The sequence below is a fragment of the Rhinopithecus roxellana genome, chromosome 6 (genome assembly GCF_007565055.1).
Source record: "Rhinopithecus roxellana isolate Shanxi Qingling chromosome 6, ASM756505v1, whole genome shotgun sequence".
Lineage (NCBI taxonomy): Eukaryota > Metazoa > Chordata > Mammalia > Primates > Cercopithecidae > Rhinopithecus > Rhinopithecus roxellana.
Genome location: NC_044554.1, coordinates 46,433,984 through 46,450,732, shown reverse-complemented (window position 1 = coordinate 46,450,732; position 16,749 = coordinate 46,433,984). Strand labels below are relative to the sequence as shown.

The window sequence follows — 16,749 nt, the reverse complement described above, 5'->3', positions numbered from 1 at the left end:
AGTAATATCACAGTGTGCCACTATTAATATAAGTGTTAATACTATTGGCATTCTATTATTAATATAACAATGTTAACACTATATTATTAATGTAAGTGTTAATACTATGTTATTAATATGAGTGTTAATACTACTAACACTATATTTTTAATATGATGGTGTTAACACTACATTACTAATATAAATCTTAACACTATTATATTAATATAGTGTTAATATCAACACTATTATATTAATAATATAGCATTAACACTATTAATAATATAGTGATATTTTTCATAACATCGCTAATATCCAGTGTTGACATACTGTGTTAACACACTGTGATATTCTTCATAATATCTACGATATTACTACTGATATCCACTGTTGTTAACACACTGTGATATTATTCGTAATATCCAATGTATTACTACTGACATCCAGGGTGTTAGTAATATAGTGTTAACTATATTATTAACTAATAATAGTTAACACCATTAATAATATAATGTTAACGCTATATTATTAATATAATAGTGTTAATACTATTAACACCATATTATTAATATAATATATTACGCAGTGTTAACGCTATATTAATATAATAGTTACTAGTGTTAACGCTGTTAGTAATATATTAATATAATAGTGTTAATACTATATTATTATACTATATTATTATTATTATTATTATTATTTGAGATGGAGTCTTGCTCTGTCGCCCAGGCTGGGGTGGTGCAGTGGCCTGATCTCGGCTCACTGCAAGCTCCGCTTCCCAGTTTCACGCCATTCTCCTGCCTCAGTCTCCCAAGTAGCTGGGAGACTGAGCAATAGAGATTCCTCCGCCCCCACCCACCCGTGAGCGAGGTCGGTACTGTGGGCAGACGCCAAGGCCAGATTTCCCCACCCTCCGGCCAGATTTCCCCACCCTCCACCCGCCAGATGTGCGGCGGCGGGGGCGGCAGGTAGGGAGGGATGAACCCGCAGGTAGGGAGGGATGAACCCGCGTCTCCTCCGCAGAGCTGGAGCTGGAGCTAGGCCCAGAGGCCCAGGCTCAGTGGGTTCTGTCCCGGGTCGGCGCAACCCCCCGCCGGGGCCTCTGGGGCCAACGGAAGCTCCAGGAGCGCGGTGGAGCCTGGAGGGGCGGGCGAGGGTCTCACCGTGACCCGCCTGGAGGGCAGCCCAGTCCTGGGACGCGAGACCCCTACGACGGTGCCGCAGGTGGAGGGAAGGGTAGAGGTGAGACCAGTAGGGGGCCAAGCAAGGTGTCCCCACAGGTTGGGAGAGGATGTGGGGAAGTCCCCCTACCCACCCAAGGCCGAACATCACCTAACTGGCTGTGCGAAGCCCGGGGCAGGGGCTGGGGGCGGATGGCTTGGTTAGGGCCCAGCTTGGGGTCTTGAAAATATACCTATAGCTTTGGGGCCATGGAAGGGCGGAGTCCTGGCATTCAGGGGAAAGGGCCAAGGAGGGTTGTCAACGGGAAGGAACTTTGACCCCACCCTGGGTCAACGTGCAGTCCAAGTTGCCACAAATGACCAGAGGAAACAGTGGGAAGGGAAGGTCTCTTTCCCATTCCAAACCAGGATGCCCTTTAGGTAGCCCACTTCCTTCATCCCCAGCGCAGCTGTCGGCTTTCCCGGGAGGTGCCAGGGCCTGGGAGGTGCGGGGCTGCAGCTCAGGCGCTGAAGGGGGGCGGGGGGCCAGGAACCTCCTGCTAAGCCAATGGTCCTCAGATGCTGGTCCAGGCACCACCACGGGGTACACAGGTCTTCTTACCTCCTGGTGTTGTGGACCCTTTAAAAAATAATAATTTGGCCAGACGTGGGGGCTCATGCCTGTCATTTCAGCACTTTGGGAGGTCAAAGTGGGAGGATCACTTGAGCCTAGGGGTTGCCTGGGCAACATAGCAGGACCCCATCTCTTAAAAAACAAAAACAAAAACAGGTGTAATGGCATACACTTGTAGTCCCAGCTACTTAGGAGGCTGAGGCAGGAGGATCGGTTGTGCCCAGGAGGCATGAATGCACCACTGCACTCCAGCTGGGGTGACACAAGACTCTGTCTCAAAAATAAATAAATACAAATAAATAAATAAATAAAAATAATAAAATAAAAACCAAACCAGTGACAGTAGATAAGTTGCTTTGTTTTGAATGCTCTTGGCAAAATAAAAAGTTGGCATTCCTATATTCCCCCATTCTCTCTCCCTTTCTCACACATGCACATGCCTATAAAGAAAGCATTCTCTGGATCCACAGAATTCCAGATTTGGGAATCACTGAATTGAACTGCTGGCCACTGGTGGCTGGTAAGGCTGGCCTGGCAGTGATGCAGTATTCTGGTCCCTGTGCCAGCACTGATGGGCTGTGGAATCCTCCACCAGTCATTCCCTCTCTCCAGCTCTCTATCTCTGCTTCTGTACAAAAGGATCTTATACAAATCCCCTCTTATATTCAAATATCTATGATCTTTCAGCTTGGCCTATATCCGTGCGGATCTTAAGTTGTGTATCCGAAGATATACCCTTGTCCAGTGCTGGCACTAAGGGCTGCTTCAGGGAGGGCCCTGGCCTAGTGCCCAGGGAGAGGAGGACAAGGTCCTCATCACTGGAGAGTGGAGGGGGCAGTGGGAAAGGGACAGATAAGGGGTAGTGCCCTGGAGTATGCCTGGCCCCAAAGTAACCCCGGGCTGTGAAGACGAAAGCACTGCATCACACTATGTGTTTCTGTGTCTCTCTCCCTAACAGTTCCAAGAGCCTCTGAGTTCCTGTCTTTTTTTCATCTTGGAATCCCTACCATTGGCCTACATTGGGAACAGGGCTACCTGTAAGTGCATGGTGAATTTTTGCTGAGGGAGTGGCTGGGAGGGCTGCGTGGAGTGGACAGGACCAAGCTGCACTTTTCAGGGGAGTGGGATTTGGAAAATTTAAGAGAGCAGAACAGTCACCCTCCAGGAAGGAACCCATGTGTATTAGTCTGTTCTCATGCTGCTAATAAAGACATACCCAAGACTGGGTAACTTATGAAAGAAAGAGATTTAATTGACTCGCACCACATGGCTGCGGAGGCCTCACAATCATGGCTGAAGGCGAATGAAGAGCAAAGTCTCATCTTTTTTGATGGCTGGCAGGAGAGAGCTTAAGCAGGGAAACTTCCACTTATAAAACCATCAGATCTTGTGAGACTTATTCACTACCACGAGAACAGTATGGAGGAAACTGCCCCCATGATTCAATTATTTCCACCTGGCCCTGCTCTTGACACATGGGGATTATTACAATGCAAGGTGAGATTTGGGTGGGGACACAGCTAAACCAAATCACCAGGTATAGAGGCCAGAGGAGCCTGGGGGTGACGGTGATGTTCCGGGTGTGGAGGGAGACGTGGTAGGCGTGGGGACAGGAAAGATGGAAGGTTGGGGAACTTTATGAAGAGAAAACTGAGAAGATGAGGAAGGATGGTGAGATGGAAGTGGGGTTGGGGAGAGGGAAGAACCAGCATGAGCTCAAGGCTAGGGTTTGGGTGAAGGAGAGAAAAAAAGGTAGGAATAAAGGAGACACAGAGATCACTTCTAGACATTTTGAGGTGGAGATGTGGTGGATAGGAAGAAGTGCCCCCTATCAAATAAGAATGCCCAGTGTAGGCCATAGGCCGAGCGCGGTGGCTCAAGCCTGTAATCCCAGCACTTTGGGAGGCCGAGACGGGCAGATCACAAGGTCAGGAGATCGAGACCATCCTGGCTAACACGGTGAAACCCTGTCTCTACTAAAAAATACAAAAAAACTAGCCGGGCGAGGTGGTGAGCGCCTGTAGTCCCAGCTACTCGGGAGGCTGAGGCAGAAGAATGGCCTGAACCCAGGAGGTGGAGCTTGCAGTGAGTTAAGATCCGGCCACTGCACTCCAGCCTGGGCGACAGAACAAGACTCCGTCTCAAAAAAAAAAAAAAAAAAAAAAAAAAAAAAAAAAAAAAAAAAATGCCCAGTGTACTCCCATCTATACAGAGGACAGGGTCAAGATGCAGCCAGGACTCTTTCCCATTGAGTTCTAATACTAGAAGGATGCCTCAATGCTCTCTGGTCTAACAGACTTCATCATTTTAGAGAGAAGGAAACAGAGGCCCTGAGGTTGGGGTGGCTTGTATGACCTGGAGAGTGGATGGGAGATGGAAAAGGGAGATTTAAAGAGAAGGGAAGGCCAAGTGTGGTGGTTCATGCCTGTAATTTTAACTTTTTGGGAGGCCAAGGCAGGAAGATCACTTAAGCTCAGGAGTTTAAGACACCCTAGGCAACATAGTGAGACCCCCGTCTCTACAAAAAATTAAAAAATTAGCTGGGCATGGTGGCACGCACCTGTAGTCCCAGCTACTCATGAGGCTGAGGTGGGAGGATCACTTGTGCCCAGGAGGTTTAGCCTGGGTGACAGAGTGAGACCCTGTATCTAAAAACAAAAAATAATAAGGAAAGAATTCAATTTTTCAAGTGGGAAGAAGAGAAACTAGAGGACGTCAGAAAGGAAGAGAAAGTACAAACATATTCAAGTCACTCTGACAGCATCGAAGATGAACATGTGTTTACCCGTTTATAAGCAGGGTATTTGGCTGTGAGGGATACAGGAAGGGACCCACACCTCTGCCCTCTGCCATTAGGCTTGTTCAGCCATAGCCATCAGTAACTCTCAAAGATGCCCCCTTCCCTGGCTGCAGTGAGGGTCTGCATGGGGATTGGGTAGAGGCCCCAGTTTCTGCACTGAGCAAGGTTTCCACAGGGTGTGGGGGAAGAAGAGGGAAGCATGCTCACTCCGAGGGCCTTGTGCTCTCTCCTCCCCAGGCACAGCTTGAAAACCGTGATGCTGCCAAGCCCAGCCTTGCACAGGTAAGAGTCCCCAGGCCTGGCTTTGGGTAGGACTTGGAAAGAAAGGCTGTCATCTTGGGGTGCACCTCCCTTGTCACATCTTCCTTTCACCTCCTGATGCCCCCTTTCTGCACTGCCAGGTAGCCAGGGTCATCACAGTGCCACCTGGAGGCCTCTGGCCAGAGTCACCCTCCCTGCAGCTCCAACCACCGTCCCTTCCTCCCTCCCTCCCTCCCTCCTTCCCTTCCTTCCTTCCTTCCTTTCCTCCCTTCCTCCCTCCCTCCCTCCCTCCCTCCCTTCCTTCCTTTCCTCCCTCCCTCCCTCCCTCCCTCCCTCCCTTCCTTCCTTCCTTTCCTCCCTCCCTCCCTCCCTCCCTCCCTCCCTCCCTCCCATTGCTGGATAACTCTCATTCCTCAGAGCTGCCAGGCTCAGCACAGACAGAGGGGAAAGCAGATTCAGTCCTGAAGTTGGGTGTGGCCTCCAGCCCCCTTCTCCCACAGGGATATCTGAATTTTAGAAGCCTGCCCTCCATCCCTGCCCTCCCAACTTTAACCAAGTACCTGAGTGCTCAGCACTGTGTTGGACACTTTGGTATGCATTGTTTCATTTGGTCCTCTCAGTGGGCAGGTGTTGTATTCTTATCATTGGGCAGCTGTTATAATATATCCTTCCTTACCATTAGGCAGGTGTTATATCCTTCCTTTTCCACATGAGGAAAGCAAGGTCCTGAGACTCTGAGCAAGTTCCCCAAGATCACACAGCTAGGAAGTGATGAAGCTGAGACAAGACCAGCCAGCGCTTACCCACCATGGTGTAACTACTCATTCAAAAGACGACATCTTTTGAAAATTTTTATTCTTTGAGAGACAAGGTCTTGCTTTGTTGCCCAGGCTGGAGTACAGCGGCATGATCATAGCTCACTGCAGTCTCTAACTCCTGGGCTCGAGAGATCCTCCTGCCTCGTCCTCCCAAGTAGCTGGGAACTACAAACAGGCACATGCCCCCATGCCTGGCTAATTTTTAACAATTTCTTGTGGAGACTGGTCTGACTGTGTTGCCTAGGTTGGCCTCAAAACTCCTGAGTTCATGCGATCCTCCCACCACAGCCTTCCAAAGTGCTGAGATTATAGGCATGAGCCACCAGTGACTGGCCACAAAAGAGACACTTCAGTGACAGATGGTGATGAAAGAGAAGATGGGTTTGGCAGAGGAACTCCACGTGATAGGGAGCTTTCACTGAGAGCCCGGGCTGCAGGAGGCTCGTATGAAACACCAGAACTCTTTGTAAAACTTCCTGTATGTACATTACCTGCTCATTTCTCAGCAGAGGCTCCTCCTGCCCAGATGGACCCCTCCACATCTAAACCCACAGTTCCTGTGGTCAGAAGGCCAGTCACTGAATAAGGGCACCTAAGGCTCTGGTCTGAATATCTCCCCTTGGTTCTCAGTCTGAAATCCCAAAAGGAAGACAGCTGACTGCAAAATAGGCTGGAGTTGTCCTTCTGATGGTCAGTAAAGGTGGCTGTTGATAGAACTGAAAGCTTAGGGCCGGGCGCGCTGGCTCTCGCCTGCAATCCCAGCACTTTGGGAGGCTGATGCGGGTGGATCACTTGAGGTCAGGATTTCGAGACCAGCCTGGCCAACGTGTGGAAACCCCATCTCTACTAAAAATACAAAAATTAGCTGGGTGTGGTGGCAGGCGCCTGTAATCTCAGCTATTTGGGAGGCTGAGGCAGGAGAATTGCTGGAACCCAGGAGGCGGAGGTTGCAGTGAGCCGAGATTGTGCCATTGCAGTCCAGCCTGGGCTGACAACAGCAAGACTCCATCTAAAAAAAAAAAAAAAAAAAAAAAAAAAAAGAAAGTTTAGAACTTTAGTTTTTTGTTTTGTTTGTTTGTTTTTTTTTTTTTTTGAGGAGGAGTCTTGCTCTGTCGCCCAGGCTGGAGTGCAGTGGCCGGATCTCAGCTCACTGCAAGCTCCGCCTCCCGGGTTCCCGCCATTCTCCTGCCTCAGCCTCCCTAGTAGCTGGGACTACAGGCGCCGCCACCTCGCCCAGCTAGTTTTTTGTATTTTTAGTAGAGAGGGGGTTTCACTGTGTTCGCCAGGATGGTCTTGATCTCCTGACCTCGTGATCCGCCCGTCTCGGCCTCCCAAAGTGCTGGGATTACAGGCTTGAGCCACCGCACTCGGCCTTTTTTTTTTATTTTTTAAATTATTTAAGTTAATTTTTTTTTTTTTTTTTTTTTTTTTTTTTTTTTTTTTTTTTTTTTTTTGAGACAGGGTCTTGCTCTGTCACACAGGCTGGAGGGCAGTGGTGTGATCATGGTTCACTGCAGCCTTGACCTTCCTGGGCTTAGGCGATCCTCTCACCTCAGTCTCCTGAGTAGCTGGGACTACAGGCATGCACCACCATGCCTGGCTAATTTTTGGTAGAGACAGGGTTTCGTCATGTTGCCCAGGCTGTTCTTAAACTCCTGGACTCAAGCGATCCACCTGTCTCAGCCTCCCAAAGTGGTGGGATTGCAGGTGTGAGCCACCGCACACAGCTGAAAGTTGAGAACTTTGAAGCCGAAGAGGCCTTGTAAATGGCCCAAGTCAACCTCCTAACTTGACCAGAGGAAGAAATTGGAGCTCAGAGAGGGAACCTGACATGCCCAAGATCACCCAGTGACTTAGCGACAGAAACGTATGCAATTTTATTTTGTTGTTGTTGTTGTCTACTGCAGAGGGGTGTAGGCTGTAAAGTTAAGCAAAGAAATCATCATTTACTGAGCTTCACATATGAGCCATACACAGCACTGACACTTCCCCAGCCATCGTCTCCTTCCCTCTGTGCTGCAGGAGAATTTGGGTCGGTGTCCCACCTCTGCGATCACTTTTCTCTTACACAGGTGATGCTGACGTTAGAGGACAAGGACATGAAGGGATTCTCCTGGGCCATAGTCCCAGCCTTAACCTCCCTAGGCTACCTGCTTATACTGGTGGTCTCCATCTTTCCCTTCTGGGTGCGACTGACGAACGAGGAGTCCCATGAAGTCTTTTTCAGTGGCCTATTTGAGAACTGCTTCCATGTCAAATGCTGGAAGCCTCGACCCTTATCCAGTAAGGAGGGATGGAGGTGGGGAGGGGAGAGAGGGGGACGGGGCCAGTGTTGGGACAGAGGTGAGGGGTGAAAGAACAGGGTGGGAACAGAGAGGACAAAATCTAATTAGCTCAGGGCTGGATGCAGTGGCTTGTGCCTGTAATCCCAGCACTTTGGGAGGCTGAAGCGAGAGGATTGCTTGAGGCCAGGAGTTTGAGACCAGCATGGGCAACATAGCCAAACCCTGTTGCTACAAAAATGAAAAAATTAGCTGAGCATGGTGGCATGTGCCTGTAGTCCCAGCTACTCAAAAAGCTGAGGTTGGAGGGCTCCCACTTGAGCCCAGGAGTTCGAGGCTGCAGTGAGCTGTGATCGCGCCACAGAATTCCAGCCTGGGAGTGAGAGTGAGGCCCTGTCTCAAAAAAAAAAAAAACAAAAACAACAACAACAACAAAAAAACCAAAAAAAAAAAACACGCACAAAAACCCAACAAACAAAAAAACACATACAAAAAATTAACCAGGCTTGGTTAACCCAAGGCGTAGACTCTGGGATATCTGGGACTTCAAACAGCAACTTTGACTCCTTGTCCCACTGCCAGCTGCCCACCTCTGCCAGCTCAGGAGGGTATGCAAACTCATTTTCACATAGGTCTGCATCATGCCAGCAGTCAGAGAACAAATCACCCTGTTACCAGACTCTGGCTCTGCTAATTTTGGTCTGCTTCACTACTCTGGTGGTTGTTGTTGCTCTTTTTTTTTTTTTTTTTTGAGACGGAGTCTTGCTCTGTCGCCCTGCAGTGGCGCAATCTCCGCTCGCTGCAAGCTCCGCCTCCCGGGTTCATGCCATTCTCCTGCCTCAGCCTCCTGAGTAGCTGGGACTACAGGCACTTGCCACCACGCCCGGATAATTTTTTTTGTATTGTTAGTAGACACGGGGTTTCACCGTGTTAGCCAACATGGTCTCGATCTCCTGACCTCATGATCCGCCTGCCTTGGCCTCCCAAAGTGCTGGGATTATAGGCGTGAGCCACCGCGCCCAGCCTGTTGTTGCTTTTATTTTTATTTATTTATTTATTTATTTTTTTGAGACGGAGTCTCGCTCTGTCACCCAAGCTGGAGTGCTGTGGCCGGATCTCAGCTCACTGCAAGCTCCGCCTCCCGGGTTCCCGCCATTCTCCTGCCTCAGCCTGCCGGGTAGCTGGGACTACAGGCGCCGCCACCTCGCCCCGCTAGTTTTTTGTAGTTTTTAGTAGAGACGGGGTTTCACCGTGTTAGCCAGGATGGTCTCGATCTCCTGACCTCGTGATCCGCCCGTCTCGGCCTCCCAAAGTGCTGGGATTACAGGCTTGAGCCACCGCGCCCGGCCTGTTGTTGCTTTTAGAGATGGGGCCTCACTCTGTTGCCCAGGCTGAAGTGCAGTGGCATGATCATGGCTCACTGCAACTCCAACTCCTGAGTTCAAGTGATCCTCCTACCTCAGCTTCATGAGTAGTTGGGACTACATGTGCTCACCATAGCTCCCAGCCAATTTTTAAATTTTATGTTTTGTGAAAAACAGGATCTCGCTCTGTCACCCAGGCTGGTGTGATCATAGCTTACTGGAGCCTCCAACTCTTGAGTTCAAGCGATCCTCCCACCTTAGCCTCCTGAGTAGTTAGGACTATAGGTGCGCACCACAGCTCCTAGCTAATTTTTTAATTTTAGGTTTTTTTTTTTGTTTTTTTTTTTTTTGAGACGGAGTCTCGCTCTATCGCCCAGGCTGGAGTGCAGTGGCCGGATCTCAGCTCACTGCAAGCTCCACCTCCTGGGTTTACGCCATTCTCCTGCCTCAGCCTCCCGAGTAGCTGGGATTACAGGCGCCCGCCACCTCGCCCGGCTAGTTTTTTTTTTTTTTTTGTATTTTTTAGTAGAGACGGGGTTTCACGGTGTTAGCCAGGATGGTCTCAATCTCCTGACCTCGTGATCCGCCCGTCTCGGCCTCCCAAAGTGCTGGGATTACAGGCTTGAGCCACCGCGCCCGGCCTAATTTTAGGTTTTATAAAAACAGGATCTTGCTCTGTCACCCAGGCTGGTGTGATCATAGCTCACTGCAGCCTCCACCTCCTCAGCTCAAGTGATCCTCCTGCCTCGGCCTCCCAAGTAGCTGGGACTACAGGTGTGCCCCACCATGCCCAACTTTTTAAAATTTCTTGTAGAGATGGGGTCTTACTATGTGGCCCAGGCTGGTCTCCAACTCCTGGCCTCAGGCAATCCTCCCACGTCAGCCTCCCAAAGTGTTGAGATTATAGGTGTGATCATTGCACCCAGTCTCACTCCTATTAACTAGGAAAATTAAATAGGGGTGTGGGGATTCCTTTGGAGTTCAAAACATTTTGACCTCACAAAGTTCTGATTTTCCACAGGTGAATTATTTCAGGGTAACCAGTACAGGTGTGATTCTTCACATTTGCACATGCAACAAATTTTATCACAAGAGTTTGATTTTGTGTTGCTTTTTAAAACCACCATTTTCCCCTAGTGGATGATACATGGTTTGGTACAACCAAATTTACAAAATAACATTTGTTGGCCGGGCGCCGTGGCTCAAGCCTGTAATCCCAGCACTTTGGGAGGCCGAGACGGGCGGATCACGAGGTCAGGAGATCGAGACCATCCTGGCTAACACGGTGAAACCCCGTCTCTACTAAAAAATACAGAAAACTAGCTGGGTGACGTGGCGGGCTCCTGTAGTCCCAGCTACTTGGGAGGCTGAGGCAGGAATGCCGTAAACCCAGGAGGCGGAGCTTGCAGTGAGCTGAGATCCGGCCACTGCACTCCAGCCTGGGCGGCAGAGCGAGACTCGGTCTCAAAAAAAAAAAAAAAAAAAAAAAAAAAAAAGCTAGCCAGGCAAGGTGGCAGGTGCCTGTAGTCCCAACTACTCGGGAGGCTGAGGCAGGAGAATGGCATAAACCCGGAAGGTAGAGCTTGCAGTGAGCCGAGATTCAGCCACTGCACGCCAGCCTGGGCGACAGAGCGAGACTCTGTCTCAAAAAAAAAACAACAACAACAAAAGAAAAAACATTTGTTAAGGCCAGGCATGGTGGCTCACGCCTGTCATCCCAGCACTTTGAGAGGCCAAGATGGGAGGATCGCTGGAGCCCAGAAGGTTGAGGCTGCAGTGACCTATGATGGTGCCACTGCACTCTAGCTTGGGTGACAGACCAAGACCCTGTTTCTACAAAATAAAAATAAAAAAAATTAGCCAGGTGTGGTGGTGCATGTCTATGGTCCCAGCTACTCTGGAGGCTGAAGCAGGAGGATTGTTTGGTCAGCCTGCAGAGTAGCTGGGACCATAGACATGCACTTCAAACTGTGAGGTCGAAGTTACAGTGAGCTGAGATCGCACCACCACACTCCAGCCGGGATGATAGAGTGAGACCCTGTTGCAAAAAAAGAAAAAAAAATATTAAGAACTGGTGATTTCAGTGTCTGACATTGTCAATTTAATTTTTTTCATATATTTCTATGTCATTGGGAATCAAACTGTGGGATCAGAGCATTCTTGGGGCCAAAGTGGCATGGTCACAACCTTGGTCCCAAGGCCATGCTTTGGAATCCAAGGGTGGTGGAGGCTCCGGGGGCCAGTCCTGCCCAGGCTCTGCGGGACTCTGTCCTTTTCGGGTCAGGGTTCCCAGCTTCAGCCCCACTTCTCCCTCCCCTGCAGTTTACATCCTCCTCGGCCGGGTTTTCCTGCTGTCTGCAGTTTTCCTGGCTTTCCTTACCACCTTCATCATGGTGCCCTTTGCATCCCAGTTCTTCCCCAGGACCTGGAAGCAAAACTTTGTGTTAGCCTTCGTCAGCTTCTTCACAGGTGTGGAACAGCTAGGTGATCCCTGACCTTTGCTAGGGCCTGGGAGGAGTCCAGAGAAAGAGGGTTGCTCAGTCTCTGTGATGTCAAAAGAGGCATAATTTTTCTTTTTAGGGACAGGGTCTCACTCTGTTGCCCAGGCTGGAGTGCAGTGGTGTGATCACAGCTCACTGCAGCCTCAATCTCCTGGGCTAAAGTGATCCTCCCACCTCAGCCTCCCAAGCAGATGGGACTCCAGGCATGTGCCACCATGCCTGGCTAACTTAAACATTTTTTTGTAGAGATGTGGATCTCGCTATGTTGCCCAGGCTGGCCTTGAACCCCTGGTGTCAAGTGGTACTCCTGCCTCAGCCTCCCAATTGCTGAGATTACAGGCATGAGCCACTGCACCCAGCCCCTTTTGACATTTATAAAGGGTGACCCAGGCTCCACCCTGAGAGGCTTCCAGGCAAATGGTGGACGTCAAGCACATGCAGTGGGAAAATGGGGTTGCATTTAATCCAAAGTGTTGCACCCTCTGGGTGCAACCTGAAGTGAGCTAAGGGCAGATGCAGAGGGTGCTAGGAAAGGGAGTTCTGATGATGGTTCCCTGCAAGTTGAAGCACATAGGTCTGAAGATGAGTCAGAAAGGAGGGAGGGACAGGCATCTGGGTGGGAGTTTTTTTTTTTTTTTTTCAGAGGGGGGCAAGGATGAAGGAGCCTCCAGGCAGGAGCCACAGGGGGTGAAGTTTGGAGGAAAGGTGGGCAGCATGGGAGGAGAGTGAGAGTGCCTCCCTGTGACCCTGCAGGGGCCTGTGCCTTCCTGGCTTTGGTGCTGCATGCCCTGGAGATCCAGGCTCTGCGGATGAAGCTCAGCCCCCTGCAGTTCTCCGTGCTATGGCCTTACTACGTGCTGGGCTTTGGCATCTTTCTGTTCATAGTGGCTGGTGAGTGTCCAGGGAACAGTGCCCTGCTTCTTGTCCTCGGTCTGGATTTAGGAACCTGTCTTGTGGAGGCCTTCCCTTTGGATTCTCTAGAGTTGCACTGTTCCAAACTGCAGCCACCTCCTGGACGTGGCTATTTAACTTTCATTAATGAAAATAGTTATTAGCCGGGTGTGGTGGCTCACACCTGTAATCCCAGCACTTCGGGAGGCCGAGATTGGTGGATCACTTGAGGCCAGGAGTTTGAGACCAGCCTGGCCAACATGGTGAAACCCTGTCTCTGCTAGAAATACAAAAATTAGCTGGGCGTGGTGGCACATGCCTGCAATCCCAGCTACTTGGGAGGCTGAGGCAGGAGAATTGCTTGAACCCAGGAGGCAGAGGTTGCAGTGAGCCGAGATCACACCGCTGCACTCTAGCCTGGGTGACAAAGCAACACTCTATCTCTAAAATAAAATAAAAAGTGATGAATTCGGTTCCTCAGCCATACTAGCCACATCACCAGTGTTCAATAACCACATATGTCCAGTGGCTATTGGACACTGTCATATTGGACAGTGCAGACAGAGAAATTTCCTTCTCTGCAGAACGTTCTACTGGACAGCACTGCTCTGGAGCTTCAACCCCATACTTGGCCTTCCCGTTCTTATCCTTCTTGACTTAGAACTAAACTCTTTCAAATTTTTATAGTCTCCCTTCCACCATCCTGGTTGCTTAGGCTATCTATTCCTGTCTCTATTTTTTTTTTTTTTTAAGAGACAGGGTCTTGCTTTGTTGCCCAAGTTGGAGTGCAGTAGTACAACTGCAGCCTCCAACTCCTGGGCTCAAGCGATCCTCTTGCCTCAGCCTTTTGAATCACTGAAACTACAGGCATGTGCCACCATGGCCAGCTAGTTTAAAAAAAAAAAATGGCCGGGCGCGGTGGCTCAAGCCTGTAATCCCAGCACTTTGGGACGGCTGAGATGGGTGGATCACGAGGTCAGGAGATCGAGACCATCCTGGCTAACATGGTGAAACCCCATCTCTACTAAAAAATACAAAAAAGTAGCCGGGCGAGGTGGCGGGCGCCTATAGTCCCAGCTACTCGGGAGGTTGAGGCAGGAGAATGGCATAAACCTGGGAGGCGGAGCTTGCAGTGAGCTGAGATCCGGCCACTGCACTACAGCCCGGGCAACAGAGCGAGACTCCGTCTCAAAAAAAAAAAAAAAAAAAAAAAAAAATATATATATATATATATATATATATATACACCCACACACACACATATATATATGTATGTGTATGTGTATATATATGTATAGATACATATGTAGGTATAAATACATACATATATACATATGTATATATGGCCAGGTGCGCTGGCTCACGCCTGTCATCCCAGCACTTTGGGAGGCCAAGGCAGGTGGATCACCTGAGGTTAGGAGTTCAAGACCAGCCTGGCCAACATGGGGAAACCCCATTTCTACTAAAAATACTAAAATTAGCTGGACATGGTGGTGCGTGCCTGTAATCCCAGCTACTCAGTAGGCTGAAGCAGGTGAATTGCTTGAACCCAGGAGGTGGAGGTTGTGGTGAGTGGAGATCTCACCACTGCACTCCAGCCTGGGCAACAGCGGGACTCCATCTCAAAAAACAAAACAAAACAAAAAGCAGCAACAACAACAACAACAACAACAACAAACCCCACATATTTATTTTTGTTTTTTTATTTCTTAACTTCCCCATCACCAAATAGAGTTACAATATTTTATATTTTAACCTTTTGATTCCATTTTTTCATGATTTCCATGAACTCTTTGAAATTCCCTCACATTTTATTTAAAATTTTTGTGGCTTTTAGTGGGAGAGTAGTCTGCTATAATGCTGAAAATAGAAGTTGTCTTTTATCTTAGTCTTCATCTTAACACAGCATTGATCATTCACTCAGGATATCTCCATTTGTTCTTTTTTTTTTTTTTTTTTTCCTGAGACGGAATCTTGCTCTGTCACCCAGGCTGGAGTGCAGTGGTGTGATCTCGGCTCACTGCAACCTCCATCTCCTGGGTTCGAGCAATTCTGCCTCAGCCTCCCAAGTAGCTGGGACTACAGGTGCACATCACCATGCCCAGGTAATTTTTATCTTTTTAGTAGAGACAGGGGTTTCACCATGTTGGTCAGGCTGGTCTCAAACTCCCGACCTTGTAATCTGCCTGCCTCGGCCTCCCAAAGTGCTCGGATTACCAGCATGAGCCACCGCGCCTGGCCGTTTGTTCTGTTGCCCAGGCTGGAGTGAAGTGGCACGATCTCGGCTCACTGCAAGCTCCGCCTCCCGGGTTCCCGCCATTCTCCTGACTCAGCCTCCCGAGTAGCTGGGACTACAGGCACCCGCCACCACGCCTGGCTAATTTTTTTGTATTTTTAGTAGAGACGGGGTTTCACCGTGTTAGCCAGGATGGTCTCGATCTCCTGACCTCGTGGTCTGCCCGTCTCGGCCTCCCAAAGTGCTGGGATTACAGGCGTGAGCTACCGCTGCCCGGCCCAGTTTGTTCTTTTTTTAAAGGGACAAGGTCTTGCTCTGTCACCCAGGCTGGAGGGCAGTGGTGTGATCATACCTCACTGCACCCTTGACCTCCCGGGCTCAAGTGATCCTCCTGCCTCAGCCTCCCAAGTAGCTGGGGCTTCAGGCTCATGCTATCATGCCTGGCTAATTTTATTTTTTTTTGTAGACACAAGGTCTTGCTATGTTGCCCATGATGAGTCTCGAACTCCTGGGCTCAAAAGACCCTCCTGCCTTGGCTTCCCAAAGCACTGGAATTACGGGTGTGAACTACCACATCCATCCCTCATTTGTTCTTATTCATGTCAGTTGTCTATCTTTTACTTCACTGAAGGTCTTGAGTTGGGCCTGGGTTTTGTGTTGGAACTTCCTTTCTCTAAACCCTAGTTTGTTTTTTTTTTTCCCCCCACCCATTAAGGGACCACATGATTGCTGAGATGTCCTTCTAGGTGCTGACCATGGGTCTGTGATTTTATACATGTATTTGTATTTCTTGTCCTTTGATGCATCCTGTCTGTAATCTCTCTCTGTAATACCCTAGACTGGGTGGCGGGGGGCAGAATGAGGGAGGGTGGATCTGGAGCTAGAGGGACCTGACCTCCAGGGTGTGGAGCTCTGGACTCTCTCTGACCTAACCCAAACCTTGGCTGTTCCCTAGGTACCATCTGCCTCGTTCAAGAAATGGCCTGCCCTTGCTGGCACTTGTTGTTCACTTCCCAGAGGATGAAGGAGGACCACGGGAGCCTGTACCTGGACAATCTGGAGAGTTTGGGAGGAGAACTGAGCTCAGTACAAAAGGAGACACAGGTGACGGGAGATACAGACATCTAGCCCAAGACACAGCTTCTCTACCCTTCTTCAAGCCATGTGAGTGCACACATGTAGCTGTTTGTAGCCCTTCCCACCTTCTCTGCCAGCATCTATGCCTTTGAGGAGCTTCTTGCATGTCAGATCAACCCTCCACCTCCCCATAATCACAGTGATTCTATCTTGCTTGTATGTGAAATTTGCTAAAAGTCCTTTAAACTCTTCTGAGCTTCCTGAGTGACATTTTTGCAGGGATTTTCAATAAAAAGAAGGGCTACTTTGTTCATCCATACCTCAAAAACAAAGCCTACAGGGCAGGAGGGGAGGGAGGAATATTACAAGATAACCAAGTGAAATGAGATTTTGCAAAACAGAAACCGTACAGAATACAGAATATACTCGGGAGAATGGCAACTATTTGGGCTGGTGGCACAGGGGTAAAAGAATTTACAAAGACGGTTGTAGATAAAGAAAGGCAGATTTATTAAAGGAAGTATAAAAGTACATTGCTGGGCTGGGCACGGTGGCTCATGCCTATAATCCCAGCACTTTGGGAGCTGAGGCGGGCAGATCACCTGAGGTCAGGAGTTTAAGACCAGCCTGATCAACATGGAGAAACCCTGTCTCTACTAAAAATACAAAATTAGCTGGGCGTGGTGGTGCATGCCTGTAATCCCAGCTACTTGGGAGGCTGAGGCAGGAGAATCGCTTGAACCCAG

The 16,749-nt window shown here is 49.2% G+C and overlaps 1 protein-coding gene across 1 annotated transcript; it reads left to right on the top strand.

Annotated features, from left to right (window-relative positions):
• The first annotated feature begins 1,089 nt into the window (after positions 1-1,089).
• On the top strand, positions 1,090-16,534 carry TMEM225B (transmembrane protein 225B). Its single transcript, XM_010375793.2, has 6 exons — positions 1,090-1,203; positions 2,732-2,810; positions 7,725-7,935; positions 11,621-11,767; positions 12,553-12,690; positions 15,882-16,534. Exons 3-6 carry the CDS (start codon positions 7,728-7,730, stop codon positions 16,052-16,054), a joined length of 666 nt encoding a protein of 221 aa, XP_010374095.1. The 5' UTR covers positions 1,090-1,203; positions 2,732-2,810; positions 7,725-7,727; the 3' UTR covers positions 16,055-16,534.
• The last annotated feature ends 215 nt before the right edge of the window (positions 16,535-16,749 follow it).